Source organism: Patagioenas fasciata, chromosome 24, assembly GCF_037038585.1.
Source record: "Patagioenas fasciata isolate bPatFas1 chromosome 24, bPatFas1.hap1, whole genome shotgun sequence".
Taxonomy (NCBI): Eukaryota; Metazoa; Chordata; class Aves; order Columbiformes; family Columbidae; genus Patagioenas; species Patagioenas fasciata.
Genome location: NC_092543.1, coordinates 2,618,785 through 2,630,903, shown reverse-complemented (window position 1 = coordinate 2,630,903; position 12,119 = coordinate 2,618,785). Strand labels below are relative to the sequence as shown.

Here is a 12,119-nt window from a genome sequence, read left to right as displayed (position 1 = left end):
CTCTTATCCTGGTGACGTTTCCATGCAAAAATCCATCGAAAGCGCAATTTGGCAGCGGCCGTGGGTTGGTTGTTTTGCTGCGATGGGAAGTTCCTCGCTCCCAGCAGCCCCGGGACTCAATCGCCGCTGCTTTGGGCACCGACTGCGCCACCAGGGGGAACTTTACCTCTCGGTATCGCCGTCATTACTTCCAGACCCCGTTACCAGGCTCCCTCGGCGGCTCCTTTCCCCCAGGCCTGAGCGAAAAATCACAAACCTGTTGAACCGCGGCTGCTGTTCTGCCTCAAAATCACATTTGGTGGCCCTTGGCCTGTCCCCAAAACCTCGGCGCTGAGCGGCAGGAATTTCTCCAGCGCTTTGACCGCTGCAAAAAGGCTCCTTGTACCTCCAGATACCTGGCAGGACCTTTTTGAACGGGTTCCCCCTCCTCCCCGGGGCAAAAATACCCAGTGGGAGCCCCAGGCTGCCAGAAATAAACCCACTGATGAGAGAGGGACGTAAAACCACGAGGAGCCGCGGCCGGGGCGGAACGTCGCCTTCCCGCCTTGCTATTTATTTTTCTATTTTGGGGCAAAAAGGCCTCCCCCTGTAATTACGGGTGCACTCAACATGCGTTTAAGCCGCCATTTAACAGATAAAAGCCTCTTTTCCAGCCGCTCGCGTCTCAGACGCTGCTGGGAAGCGGGAGCTTCGTTTTCCTTGCCCCAACCATGTCGCTGTCACACGCGGCTGCCGAGTACATGCTCTCGGATGCTCTGCTGCCGGAGAATGGCGGCTCCCGCGCCCAGCGGCTGCGCCTGGAGCTGCCGAGCGACCGCCTGCTCAAGTTCGTCACCGTGGGGCTGCCGCTGCTCCTCGTCTCGCTGGCGTTCGCCCGCGAGTTCTCCGCCGGTGAGTCCGCGCACGGGGGTTTTGGTGTTTTCCAGCAGCCTGGAAATCGAATTTGAACAGTTTTTATTTCCTCGGGGATACTTATTGATCTTAATGGATTATCGGCTCTTTCGGGTGGTTTCCAAGAGGAGGGAGGGAGGCGCCGGCAGCTGAATAATATTAGAAATAACTGCTCCTGTTAGTGAAATTGTTCAGCGCTTTCTATTAGACCTCAGGTGTGATGATGTGATTTAGTAGGTGAGAATGTGATAAAAGAGAAATAAAAATCGGCACGGAGCTCTAGGAAAAGGTAGAGAAAAAGAAGAGGGCGAATCTCAGATGCAGCTCTTTTCCAAGTATTTGTGACTTGAACACCCAAATAATTTAACAAAGTGTTTACTAGTTGACCCACTTCTTGCTCTTCTCAATGGGCGCTGATTGTCTTGGATTATTACAGTGTGTTTTTATGGTGTGTATGTGTGATTTCAAGTACAAATATCTGTATTTAAATTCTCCGTATCGACGTTCGAGTGAAGGTTTGCCATGGAGATATGAGATGGTGTTCATCGAATTAACTTTGGTGATTATCTCTATTTATTTCATAGTAAAGATTAAGTATTAAATATCAACTTGTGTGGTGGAAATCCCAAATTTAACAGCTTCTTGGGACGTTTTTTCTATGTGATTTAAACATCGCTCATGAATTCTGTGTGTTTTTAGGACATCTGAGCAGGACCTTGGCTTGACTCTGCTTTCTGTCCCATCTCTAATCCCCCCTCAAAGCATTTGCATTCGGGAAGCCACAAAATGCCTAAAAATGGGTATTTTCTCCCCACAGGCTCGCAGATCAGCTGCTTCTCCCCCAGCAACTTCACGGCGCAGCAGTCGGGCTACGTGGACGCCGCGTGCTGGGACTCGCTCCTGCACCACGGCCCCGGCGGCACCAAATCCCTCTGGGCGCTCAAGGTGTGGGGTTCGGGTTCGTGGCCGGAGCCCCGTTCAGCGGTGGCGATGGCTCCTCAGCGCCCGCTTGTGGTGCTGATCGTCATTCGGGCTGAGCGGGGTGTATCTGATAACTTAGGGACTGAAGGCCTTTTAAAATCATTTAGTAATCTAAGATCACTAAAATCAGGATTAACTCAGTTGAAAATTTGATCCTTAGCCTTGCAACTGCCATTAGTGTTAATAGAATGTGTCTATGCACTTAATTTCAAAAACGTAAGCCTCATACTGCTATTATTACAGTTAGATTGAATTGATGCATTGCTTGGATTACATTAGATTGGATTACATTAGATTATTTCGAAAAATCGGTTTTAATTCACAGATCTTTATATCATGAGGCTTCTTTATTATGAAATATAAAGCATGTTTTGATTATGTTAATGTCTCTAAACCCACTCAAGTATGAGCTTGTCATAGTAATTTAAAGTTCTAAGACAAAAGATAATTCTTCTTCCCATTGACATTGATATTGGCAATCAATTTTAAAAAAAGTCATTAAGCCATGGCTTAATGTCCCAGTTAAATATATTTAATGACCATCAAGCTATGGAACTTCACACTGGATCCTAAACTCCGTGGATTAGACCCCCAGTGAGTCTAAATTAGCTATTATATTGAATTCAGCACAGCTGTAGCAATTTACCAGTACTGAGAATGTGAATTTATTCATCTAGTAGGGGTTGTTTTGTGAACAAAAGTTACTCCTCGACAAATAAGTGACTCTCGAATTCACAATGTGGCTGGTTTCCAGGTGTTCCCGTACTCGCTGCTGGCGCTGGCGGGGCTGATGTTCCTCCCGGCGCTGCTCTGGCGCTCCACCGCCGCCCCGGCGCTGCGCTCCAACCTGCTCTTCGTGGCCGACGAGCTGGACAAGTCCTACAACCGCTCCGTGCGCCTGGTGCAGCACATGCGCAAGGTCCAGCAGGCCAGCGCCGAGCCCGAGCGCTTCTGGGAGGAATACGAGAGGTGAGGGTGACACCGCCGCCGCGCCGCGTCCCCACCGCGTCCCTCTGAACCCCCTTTGTGTCCCCAAGGGCTCGGCGGGAGAGGTATTTCGAGTTCCCGCTGCTGGAGCGCTACCTGACCTGCAAGCAGCGCGCGCACTCCTTGGTTTTCATCTACATCCTGCGCAACGTCCTCCTGCTCTTCCTTTTGGTGGCCACCTGCCTCTACCTCGCCTTCCTCCACCTCACCGGTGCCTTCCAGCACGAGTTCAGCTGCTCGGTGACAACCGGGGAGCCCCAAATCCCCCCGCTTATCCCCTGCAAGCTGCTTTTCTCCTCAATCTTCCAGCTCCTCAGCGTCACGCTCGGCGGTGTCTACATTGTGCTGGTCCCCATTGTCGCGTACAACGCGCTGCAGCTTTGCCGCTGGGACAAGGGGCTCCTCGCCGTCTATGAGATGCTCCCGGCCTTCGACATCCTCAGCCGCAAGATGCTCGGCTGCCCCCTCAACGATCTCAACCTCCTCCTCCTCTTCCTCCGCGCCAACGTCGCCCATCTCGCCTCCTTCGGCCGCCTCAGTGCCGTCGGCACCTTGAAAGAAGCCGCTGCCACCGACCAGAGTGACATCGACACCGTTGTGGACTTCATGACGCTGCTGGCTGGGCTGGAGGTCACCAAGCCCAAAAACCAACCTTGTGCCAACGGTAGGATATTTTTGGGGGGAGATAAAATATTTTCTTTCTCATTTTTCATGAACCCACCCTTTGCCAAGACATAAATGTTTTTGGGGGAGAGTTTGGGGGTTGACGGATTCGTTTACAGCCGCGGTTTTAAAAACCCAAGGCGTGGGCTGTTGGTTTTTAAAAACCCACCCAGGTTGAGCTGTTTTTAGCATCCTGGTTGGCATGGCAACCGCAAGGGCTAGCACAGCTGGTGCCCGGGCTAGTCAGGCCCAAGATCCCCGTTTGCGATCGCCCAGTTAATTAATTTCCTCCTTGCCCAGGAGTGGATGCGTTGGGAAAAGCCTCCCGGGACTCTCAGGGCTCCGCCTGACCCCAAGGGATCTGCTGGGATCCCGTTGGATCCGATTCCTTCTTGCCGGCGTCGCTCGAGTGCGTTAAGCTCTGCTTTGGATACAACCTGGTGGGCTGATGGCCAGAACGCAACAGCCGGGCTGAGCCCCCGATCCCTTCCTGGTTTGGGGGTTCCCCTTCTTACTCCAGGCTCACCCCAGTTCCACAAGTCTCCCCAGGGCTCCCCAGTCCGTCCCCAGCCTTGTCTCAGCTCCCCAGGGATCCTCAGGGATCCCAAGTCCTTCCCAGGGCTCCCCAAATCACCCCAAGACTCCCCAGTTCTCCCATCATTGCCCCAGGGCTCCCCAATCCCTCTCCAGCCTCATATCAGCTCCCCAGGGCTCCCCAGGACTTGTTTCGTCTCCCTTTTGGGCTCCCCTGGGCTCCCCAGGGGTCCCGAGGACTTGCCTGGCTGTCCCTGGGCTCCCCAAGTCTCCCTGGGGCTCCCCAGGGGTCACCTGTGTTCCCCAGGACTCCCCAGTCTTGTCTCAGCTCCTCAGTTCTCAAGTCTCCCCGGGACTCCCCAGTTCTCCCCATGTCTCTCCAGGGCTCCTTAGGGATCCCTGGTCCTTCCCAGGACTCCCCACATCACCCCAGTTCCTCCCCAGCTCCCGAGGGTTCCCTCAGTTTTCTGGGGGTCCCTAGGACTTGCCTTGGCTCCCAGGGATCCCCAAGTCTCCCCAGTTCTCCCCAGGTCTCCCTGAGGCTCCCCAATTCCTCCCCAGCCTCGTCTCAGCTCTCCAGTTCTCCCCAACTCTCTCCTTGGCTCCCCAAGTCTCCCCAGTTCTTCCCAGGGCTCCCCGATTGATCCCAGTTCTCCGCAGGGCTCCCCAGTTCTTCCCAGTCCCTCCCCAGCCTCACCTCATCCCTCTCGGGCATCCCAGGACTCCCCAAGTCTCTCCTTGGCTCCCCAAATCTCCCCAGTTTGGGAGGACTCCCCAGTTCCCCTCAGCTCCCCAGGGTTCCCCTCAGCTTTCTGGGGGTCCCTAGGACTTGCCTTGGCTCTCCAGGGATCCCCAGATCTCCCCAGTGCTCCCCTCATCCTCCCAGGGCTCCCCAATTCTTCCCCAACCTTGTCTCAGCTCCCCACTTCTCCCCATGTCTCTCCTTGGCTCCCCAGTTCTCCCCAGTCCCTCGCCAGCCTCACTTCACCCCCTTGGGCTCCCCAAGTCTCACCAGTGCTCCCCAGGACTCCCTAAATCTCCCTGGTTCTCCCCAAGTCTCCCCAGTTCTCCCCAGGGCTCCCCTTTTGTTCCCAGTGCTCCCCAGGTCTCCCCAGCCTCACTTCACCCCCTTCGGCTCCCCACGACTCCCTAAAACTCTCCGGTTCTCCCCAGGGCTCCCCAAGTCTCTCCTTGGCTCCCAAAGTCTCCCCAGTACCCCCCAGTTCTCCCCCGTCCCTCCCCAGCCTCACCTCATCCCCCTTGGGCTCCCCAAGTCTCTCCTTGGCTCCCAAGGTCTCCCCAGTTCTCCCCAGTCCCTCCCCAGCCTCACTTCATCCCCTTTGGGCTCCCCAAGTCTCTCCTTGGCTCCCCAAACCTCCCCAGTTCTCCCCAGTGCAGATTTTAACACCTGCACGGTCCAAGGGTCCTCGGGCAGGAATTTGGGGATGAAACGAACAATCCTGCAGAAAAACGTGTGTCGGAGCAGCCGCCGCTGGGAGGAACTGGGAGGAACTGGGAGGAACGGGGTGCGCGTGACGCCGCGGCGGCTCCAGCTAATTTTAGAGGCGTGAAAAAGCTTTTTCACCGCGGGTTTGCTGGATCCTGCAGCTCTTCCCGCGTCCCCGCTCGCTCACACGTCGCCTCCGGGCTCCCCGGCTCGTGGAGGAGCCAAAACACAGCAGTTTCACCCCAAAAAATAAGCGCCGAGCAGCCCCCAAAGTCCCCAAGGGAGTGAAGCAACTCCCTCGCAAATCCACGTTATTCAAGGTTCCGCTTTAATTTACAGCGTCCTCCGGTTCTGATGGAGCAAACGGAGCACGGAGCTGAGGGAGCAGTGAGGTTTAAGGGAAATAATGGAATTTTGGTACAAATTTTGATTAAAATGAGTCTAATAACATCGTGGGAGTTTTGGGGAAGGTTTGTGGATGCAGAGAGAGAATTATTGGTGTCATGGTTAAACTGGTTTGCGGAGTCCCAGTGTCTCATGTGATGAGGCACCGGGAACCAGGAGTTATATAAAAAATGTATAAAAAAATCAAATAAACCCCAAGACAGTGGAGCCGAGGCTAAAAAAAGAGCAGGGGAGGAGGGAGCCCGGGGAGGCGGCTCCTGGTTTATGTAAAACATCGTTTGGGGCTGCAAAGCGCCCCAAGTGGGTCTAGGGGGGTGCCAAGGACATTAAAGTGACACTGGAGGGAGTCAAAGGGCCCTGAAATGGGGCTCTGGGGGTCCTAATGGCCCCGAAGTGACACTGGAGGGGGTCAAAGGACCCCAAAGTGGGATTCGGGGTGGGGGGGAAGGGGTATGAGAAGAGGGTTTGGGGGGTCCTAAGGGCTCCAAAATGGGCTCTGGGTGTCACAAGGGCCCCAAAGCAACATCAGGGGGGTTCAAATGTTCCTGAAATGGGGTTTGGGGGCCTCCTAATGGCTGCAAAGTGTAACTGGGGGGCTGCCAATGGCCCCAAAATGAGGCTCAGGGGGGTGCTAATGGCCCCAAAATGAGGCTCAGGGGGGTTCCAATGGCCCCAGAGTGACAATGGGGGAAGTTAAAGGACCCGAAAGTGGGGTTCAGGGGGGAAAAAAGGGCATCACAATGAGGGCTTGGGGGGTCCTAAGGGCTCCAAAATGAGGCTCTGAGGGTCCCAAGGGACCCAAAGCAACACCAGGGGGGTTCAAATGGCCCCAAAATGGGTCTCAGGGGGGTCCTAGTGGCCACAGAGTGACTCTGGGGGGCTGCCAGTGACCCCAAAATGGGGCTCAGGGGGTGTCCCAATGGCCCCAAGGTGACACTGAGGGACCCCAAAGTGGGGTTCAAGGGGGGGAAAAGGGTGTCAAAAAAGAGTTTGGGGGGTCCTAAGGGCTCCCAAATGTGGCTCTGGGGGTATCAAGGGCCCCAAAGCAAGACTAGGGGCGTTCAAATGGCCCCGAAATGGGTCTTACGGGGGTCCCAATGGCCCCAAAGTGACACTGGGGCGGGTCAAAGAGCCCCGCCCCCCAGGCCCCGCCCCCGCACTGAGGCCCCGCCCATGGGGCGTGTCCAGCGTCTGGGGGCGTGTCCAGCACACGTGGATGTGCCCGGCACGGGGGCGTGGTCAGGACCGTGGGCGTGGCCTGGGCACCGGGGACTGGTTGCCAAGCAACAGCGTCCTCAGCACAGCCAGAGGCGCCGGCGTGGCCTGGTTGGGTCGGAGCAGGGAAAAGGCCGGGGATGGGGCTGGGAACGCGGGGCCCAGGGAAGGGGGTGCGGGCCGGGATGTGGGGAACCCGGGGAGACCGGGGAGAACCGGGGGGACGAGGGAGAACCGGGGAGCGGGCCGGGCCGTCGCTGCGCATGCGCAGTTCGAGGCGGCCATGCGGGCGGGGTGGGGGGGAGCGCCCCCTAGGGGCAGCGCTACCTCCCACCGCCCACCCCCGTATCCCTAGAGCTGCGTGTTCGAGTCCCGGCGCCGCCCGGTCGGGGGTGCGGGTCGCGGCTGACCCCAACTGTGCTGCTGCAGGGAGCCTGGGAGAAGCGGCCATGTCCGTCCCCTTCTCCAGCACCAACGTGCGGCTGCCTGACGGTTTCGAGAACCTGCTGGAGGGGCTGGCACACGAGGTGCTGCGGGCGCAGCCCAAGGACGTGGTGGGTTTTGCTGCTCGGCACTTCCAGAGGCTGCTGGAGCAGAGAAAGGGTGAGTGGGGGGTGTGCCACATCTACCCCCTCATGCACAGCCCCAGGGTATCAAGCCTGCCTGTGTGTGCCCATCCCCACGGTGTCAGGCCTGGTGTGCGTGCCCATCCCCAAGGTGTCAGGCCTGGTGTGCGTGCCCATCCCCAAGGTGTTAGACCTACCCGCTGTGTCCATCAGTGGGGCATCAGGTCTACCCCATGTGCCCATCACCAGGGTATCAGGGCTGCCCCATGTGCCCATCACCAGGGCGTCAGGCCTGCCCGTGTGCCCATTAATCAGGCTGTCAAACCTACACCATGTGCCCATCCCCGGGGTGCCAGATCTGCCCTGTGTGTCCATCCCTGGGGTGTCAGACCCACTCCATGTGCCCATCACCAGGGTGCCAGGTCTACCTCGTGTGCCTGTCCCCAAGGTATCATGCCTTCCCCACGTGCTCATCCCTGGGGTGACAGGTCTACAACACGTGCCCATCGCACACAGTATCACGTCTGCCCTTGTGCCCATCACTGGGGCATCAGTTCCACCCCATGTACCCATCCCCAGGGCATCAGATCTGCTCTGTGTGTGTGTCCCTCCCCAGAGAGTTAGATCATGTACCCATTTCCAGGGCAACAGTTCTGCCCTATGTGCCCATCACCAGGGAGTCAGGCCTGCTGTGTGTGCCCATCCCCAGGGTGCCAGGTCTACCCCATGTACCCATCCCAAGGGAGTCAGGTCTGCCCACATGCCCATCCCTGGGTTCCCACATCTACCCCACATGTCCAGCCCCGGGGTTTCAAGCTTGCCTGTGTGTGCCCATCCCCACGGCGTCAGGCCTGCCCACGTGCCCGTTATTCAGGGTGTCAGTTCTACCCTGTGTGCCCATCCCTGGAGCATCAGGCCTGCTGTGTGTGCCCATCCCCAGGGCGTTAGACCTACCCCATGTGCCCACCACCAGGGTGTCAGGGCTGCCCCATGTGTCCATCACTGGGGTCAGACCTTCTATGTGTGCCCATCTCTAGAGTGCCAGGTCTACCCCATGTGCCCATCACTGGGGTGTCAGGCCTGCCCATGCACCTGTTATTCAGCACGCCGAACCTATCCCATGTGCCCATCCCCAGGGTGTCAGGTCTACCTCACATATCCATTCCTGGGGTGCCAGGTCTACCCCGTGTGCACATCCCCAGGGTGCTGGGTCTATCCCATATACATATCAGGGATTCCAGGTCTATCCCATGTGCCCATCCCCAGAGTGCCAGGTCTACCCTATACACGCATTCCTGGGGTGCCAGGTCTACAACACATGCCCTAACCCCCTGCACCCCCCAGATCCTTCACCCCAAATCCTTCACCGTAATTTCTGCACCCCCAAAGCCTTCACCTTGAAATTCTGTCCCCCAAATGTGTCACCGCCCCACACCCCTAAATCCCACACCCCCAGATCCTGCACCCCAAACCCTACACCCCAGAGCCCTGCACCCCCAAACCCTGCCCTACCAAACACTGCACCCCAAATCCTGCACACTGGGATCCTGTACCCCAATAACCCCGCACCCCAAAATCCTGCACCCTCAGATCTTGAACCCACAGATCCTTCTCCCAAAACCTCTACCCCTCAAATCCTCCACCCTGAAACCCTGCACTCCAAAACCCTTTACCCCAAATGCGTGTCCATCCCCATGGCCTCAAGTCTCCTCCATTCCCAGCCAGCTCGGCCGACCCGGCGCGGGAGGACCAGGGTCTCATCCAGCCCCCTCTCCAGGTAGGATGTCCCTCCTTGTCCCCCCTTGTCCCCTCTGTCCCCACAGAGAAATCGGGGTCCCTGGGGCCCAGGAGGAAAGCGGCGTCGCACCCGTTGTCATGGTAAGGGCCGCCCGCACCCAAAACGAGGCTTTTTGAGCCCCAAACAAGGCTTTTTGAGCCCAAACCAGCACCAACACGCCATGATTCCTCCCCAAAACATCCTCATTGTGATGCAGCAGAGACAAGTGCGTCCCCAAAAACCCCCCTATTGGGGACACCCCCTTGGGGAGCTGACCCCAGCACTCGCCCCAAATCCCGATTTGGCCCAATTTTGCAACATCTTGACCCAAAACGAGGTTCCACGGTTCAAAAAAAAGACCCCAAAAAACCTTCATTTCCCCTCCGGGCTCTTGTCCTTCTCTTGGCGGGGAGGATCTTTTTTTAATGAGAATTTTTCTTAACGAGGTCCCTGCCGTTATTAGCGACTCCCACCTGAGATTCCTCCCTGAAACCAAACCCAGGTTTAGGAGCTGGGCCGAGCTCAAGACAGTAATTTTAAGCTCTATATTTAGGTCTCCACATTCCCGCAGGTCGGTGAAACATTTCATAGGAGGGAGGTGACATTGTCCCCCCGCCATGAGATTTGGGGACTGCGGGTTGGTCCCCGCATCCCATTCCAACCCATTACATTTGTATTTTAAGTGGGGGGAGCCCAAGCTCGGCCTAATTTTGTCCCCCCCCCCAATTCCTGTTTGTACCATATGTGCTCGCCCACGGCACAGGGGGAAAAACAGGAAGGAAAAACGGGGGGAAAAGATGAAAATAATACCAACAAGAAATCTGGCGTGACCCCCCCAGCGCCGGCTGCTTTGCCAGCCACCCTGGGCCCCTTTCCAGCGCCACATTTGGGTGGTTTTCCAAGGATTTTTGTCGGGTTTTAAAGCATCCTTTACCACCTTGGTGCCACCGTCTCCAGCGCTTGGCGGGACGGTTCGCGCCACCCGCGCCGGCCCAGAACCATCCAAATGATTCGGATTTAGGGGCTGCTGGAAAAGCGTCCCCCAATATTTCCTCCCCAGGGGGGATATTTTTTCAGATGAAGGAATCGTTTAAAAAAATCAGGATCTGGAACGGGCTCAAAAGCGCCGTTAATGATTAGAAATGTTCTGGCATTTCGTGTCCCTCCTCCGCAGCCGCAGTCGCCGGCTCTGCCAGGGCCGGGGCCGCTTTTGGGGACAAAAACAGGGTGGTGACTGCTTTGCCTTTGAAACTGCTCCAAAATGCCCCGATTTTGTGTATTTTTAGGGGTTTACTGGTATTTTGTATGTTATTTTGGGGGTGAATTTTACCGGATCTTTGCACAAGTCACCCCAAAACATCCTGTTGTCCATCAATGGGGAGTGATGGAGCTGGAGGGTCTAAATTAGGGAAAAGGGTTGTTTTCCCATCTAAGCATCCCAGGGGAGCAGGGGACGGGTCTGGGGACAGGGACAAGGGCAAGGGTGATGGTGGGGACAGTGACAGGGATGGGGACAGAAATGATGGGGTTGAGGTCAGGGATGGGGACAGGGATGGGGACAAGGATGGGATTGAGGTCAGAATGGGAACAGGGATGGGGACAACGCTGGGGACAGAAATGATGGCACTGAGGTCAGGGCTGGGGACAGGGATGGGGACAAGGATGGGATTGAGGTCAGAATGGGAACAGGGATGGGGACAACGCTGGGGACAGAAATGATGGCACTGAGGTCAGGGCTGGGGACAGGGATGGGGACAAGGCTGGGGACAGAGGTGATGGGGTTGTGGTTGGAGATGGGGACAAGGGTGGGGACCAGGATGATGGGGCTGAAGTCCGGGATGGGGACAGGGATGATGGGGCTGAGGTCAGGGATGGGTGCAGGGTCGGGGACAGAGGTGATGATGGGGCTGAAGTTTGGGACTGGGATGGTGAGGAGACTGGGGACAGGGACGATGGTGGTGACAGGGCTGATGACAGGACCGGTGGCATCAGCGGGGACAGTGCCAGTGCCAGGAGTGGGGACAGTGACATCCACGGGACAGTGACACTAATGGTGACTTTGCCGGTGATGGCAGAGAGGACAGCCGGTGCCACCAGCCCCCGCGGGTCACAGTGCGGTGACAATATCGCGAGGAGGGGACACGGCAGCATTTCCGGAGCCCATGGGCGACTCTGCGGTTGCTTAGCAACCCCCAAATGGGAGGCGAGCGAGGGGAACGAGGGGGTCCCCCCCTCCAATGTGTCCCCTGTGTCCCCGCTGTCACCTCTGGGGCTTGGGAAACACCCCGAGTTTGGGGGGGTGGGACGGTCCTGGGAGCAGGGAGGGGACCCCAAAACTGGAGCCCCCACCTCTGTTTTTGGGGATGTGCTGCTGTGGTCACCTGTCCTCGTCTTCCCTCCTCATCCTCTTCATCCCCATCTTCATCCTCATCCACCTCATCATCTTCCTCCTCACCCTCATCTTCATCCTTACCATCCTCATCCTCTTCATCTCCATCTTTATCCTCATCTTCATCTCCATCCTCCTCATCCTCATCATCTTCATCCCTGTCTCCATCCTCTTCATCCTCACCTCATCCTCATCTTAATTGTCCTCATCTTCATCCTTCTCATCCTCATCATCTTCATCCCTGTCTCCATCCTCTTCATCCCC

General features: G+C 56.9%; 2 protein-coding genes across 4 annotated transcripts; both read left to right on the top strand.

The window, feature by feature from the left end:
* Positions 1 to 69: 69 nt before the first annotated feature.
* PANX3 (pannexin 3) lies at positions 70 to 5,953 on the top strand. Of its 3 annotated transcripts, XR_011735649.1 has the most exons (6): positions 70 to 891; positions 1,709 to 1,836; positions 2,627 to 2,841; positions 2,910 to 3,523; positions 3,823 to 3,931; positions 5,843 to 5,953. XR_011735649.1 is itself a non-coding variant. In XM_071798771.1 (5 exons), exons 1-5 carry the CDS (start codon positions 711 to 713, stop codon positions 5,881 to 5,883), a joined length of 1,179 nt encoding a protein of 392 aa, XP_071654872.1. In that variant the 5' UTR covers positions 70 to 710; the 3' UTR covers positions 5,884 to 5,953. The 3 variants fall into 3 exon arrangements, 2 of the variants coding, with proteins under 2 accessions (XP_071654872.1, XP_065711860.1); XM_071798771.1 differs by lacking the exon at positions 3,823 to 3,931; XM_065855788.2 differs by having other exon boundaries at positions 3,823 to 5,953.
* A 1,216-nt stretch (positions 5,954 to 7,169) lies between these two features.
* On the top strand, positions 7,170 to 10,388 carry SPA17 (sperm autoantigenic protein 17). The gene is made up of 3 exons (XM_071798672.1): positions 7,170 to 7,239; positions 7,553 to 7,726; positions 9,411 to 10,388. The coding sequence occupies exons 2-3, from the start codon at positions 7,573 to 7,575 to the stop codon at positions 9,569 to 9,571; spliced, it is 315 nt and encodes a 104-aa protein (XP_071654773.1). The 5' UTR covers positions 7,170 to 7,239; positions 7,553 to 7,572; the 3' UTR covers positions 9,572 to 10,388.
* Positions 10,389 to 12,119: the final 1,731 nt, after the last annotated feature.

Coding starts and splice junctions, on each gene's coding strand:
- SPA17 (XM_071798672.1), top strand. CDS start 7,573: ATGTCCGTCCCCTTCTCCAGCACCAACGTGCGGCTGCCTGACGGTTTC. Junction 7,727..9,410: donor GCTGCTGGAGCAGAGAAAGG/GTGAGTGGGGGG, acceptor CTCCATTCCCAG/CCAGCTCGGCCGACCCGGCG.
- PANX3 (XM_065855788.2), top strand. CDS start 711: ATGTCGCTGTCACACGCGGCTGCCGAGTACATGCTCTCGGATGCTCTG. Junction 892..1,708: donor CGCCCGCGAGTTCTCCGCCG/GTGAGTCCGCGC, acceptor TTCTCCCCACAG/GCTCGCAGATCAGCTGCTTC. Junction 1,837..2,626: donor AATCCCTCTGGGCGCTCAAG/GTGTGGGGTTCG, acceptor GCTGGTTTCCAG/GTGTTCCCGTACTCGCTGCT.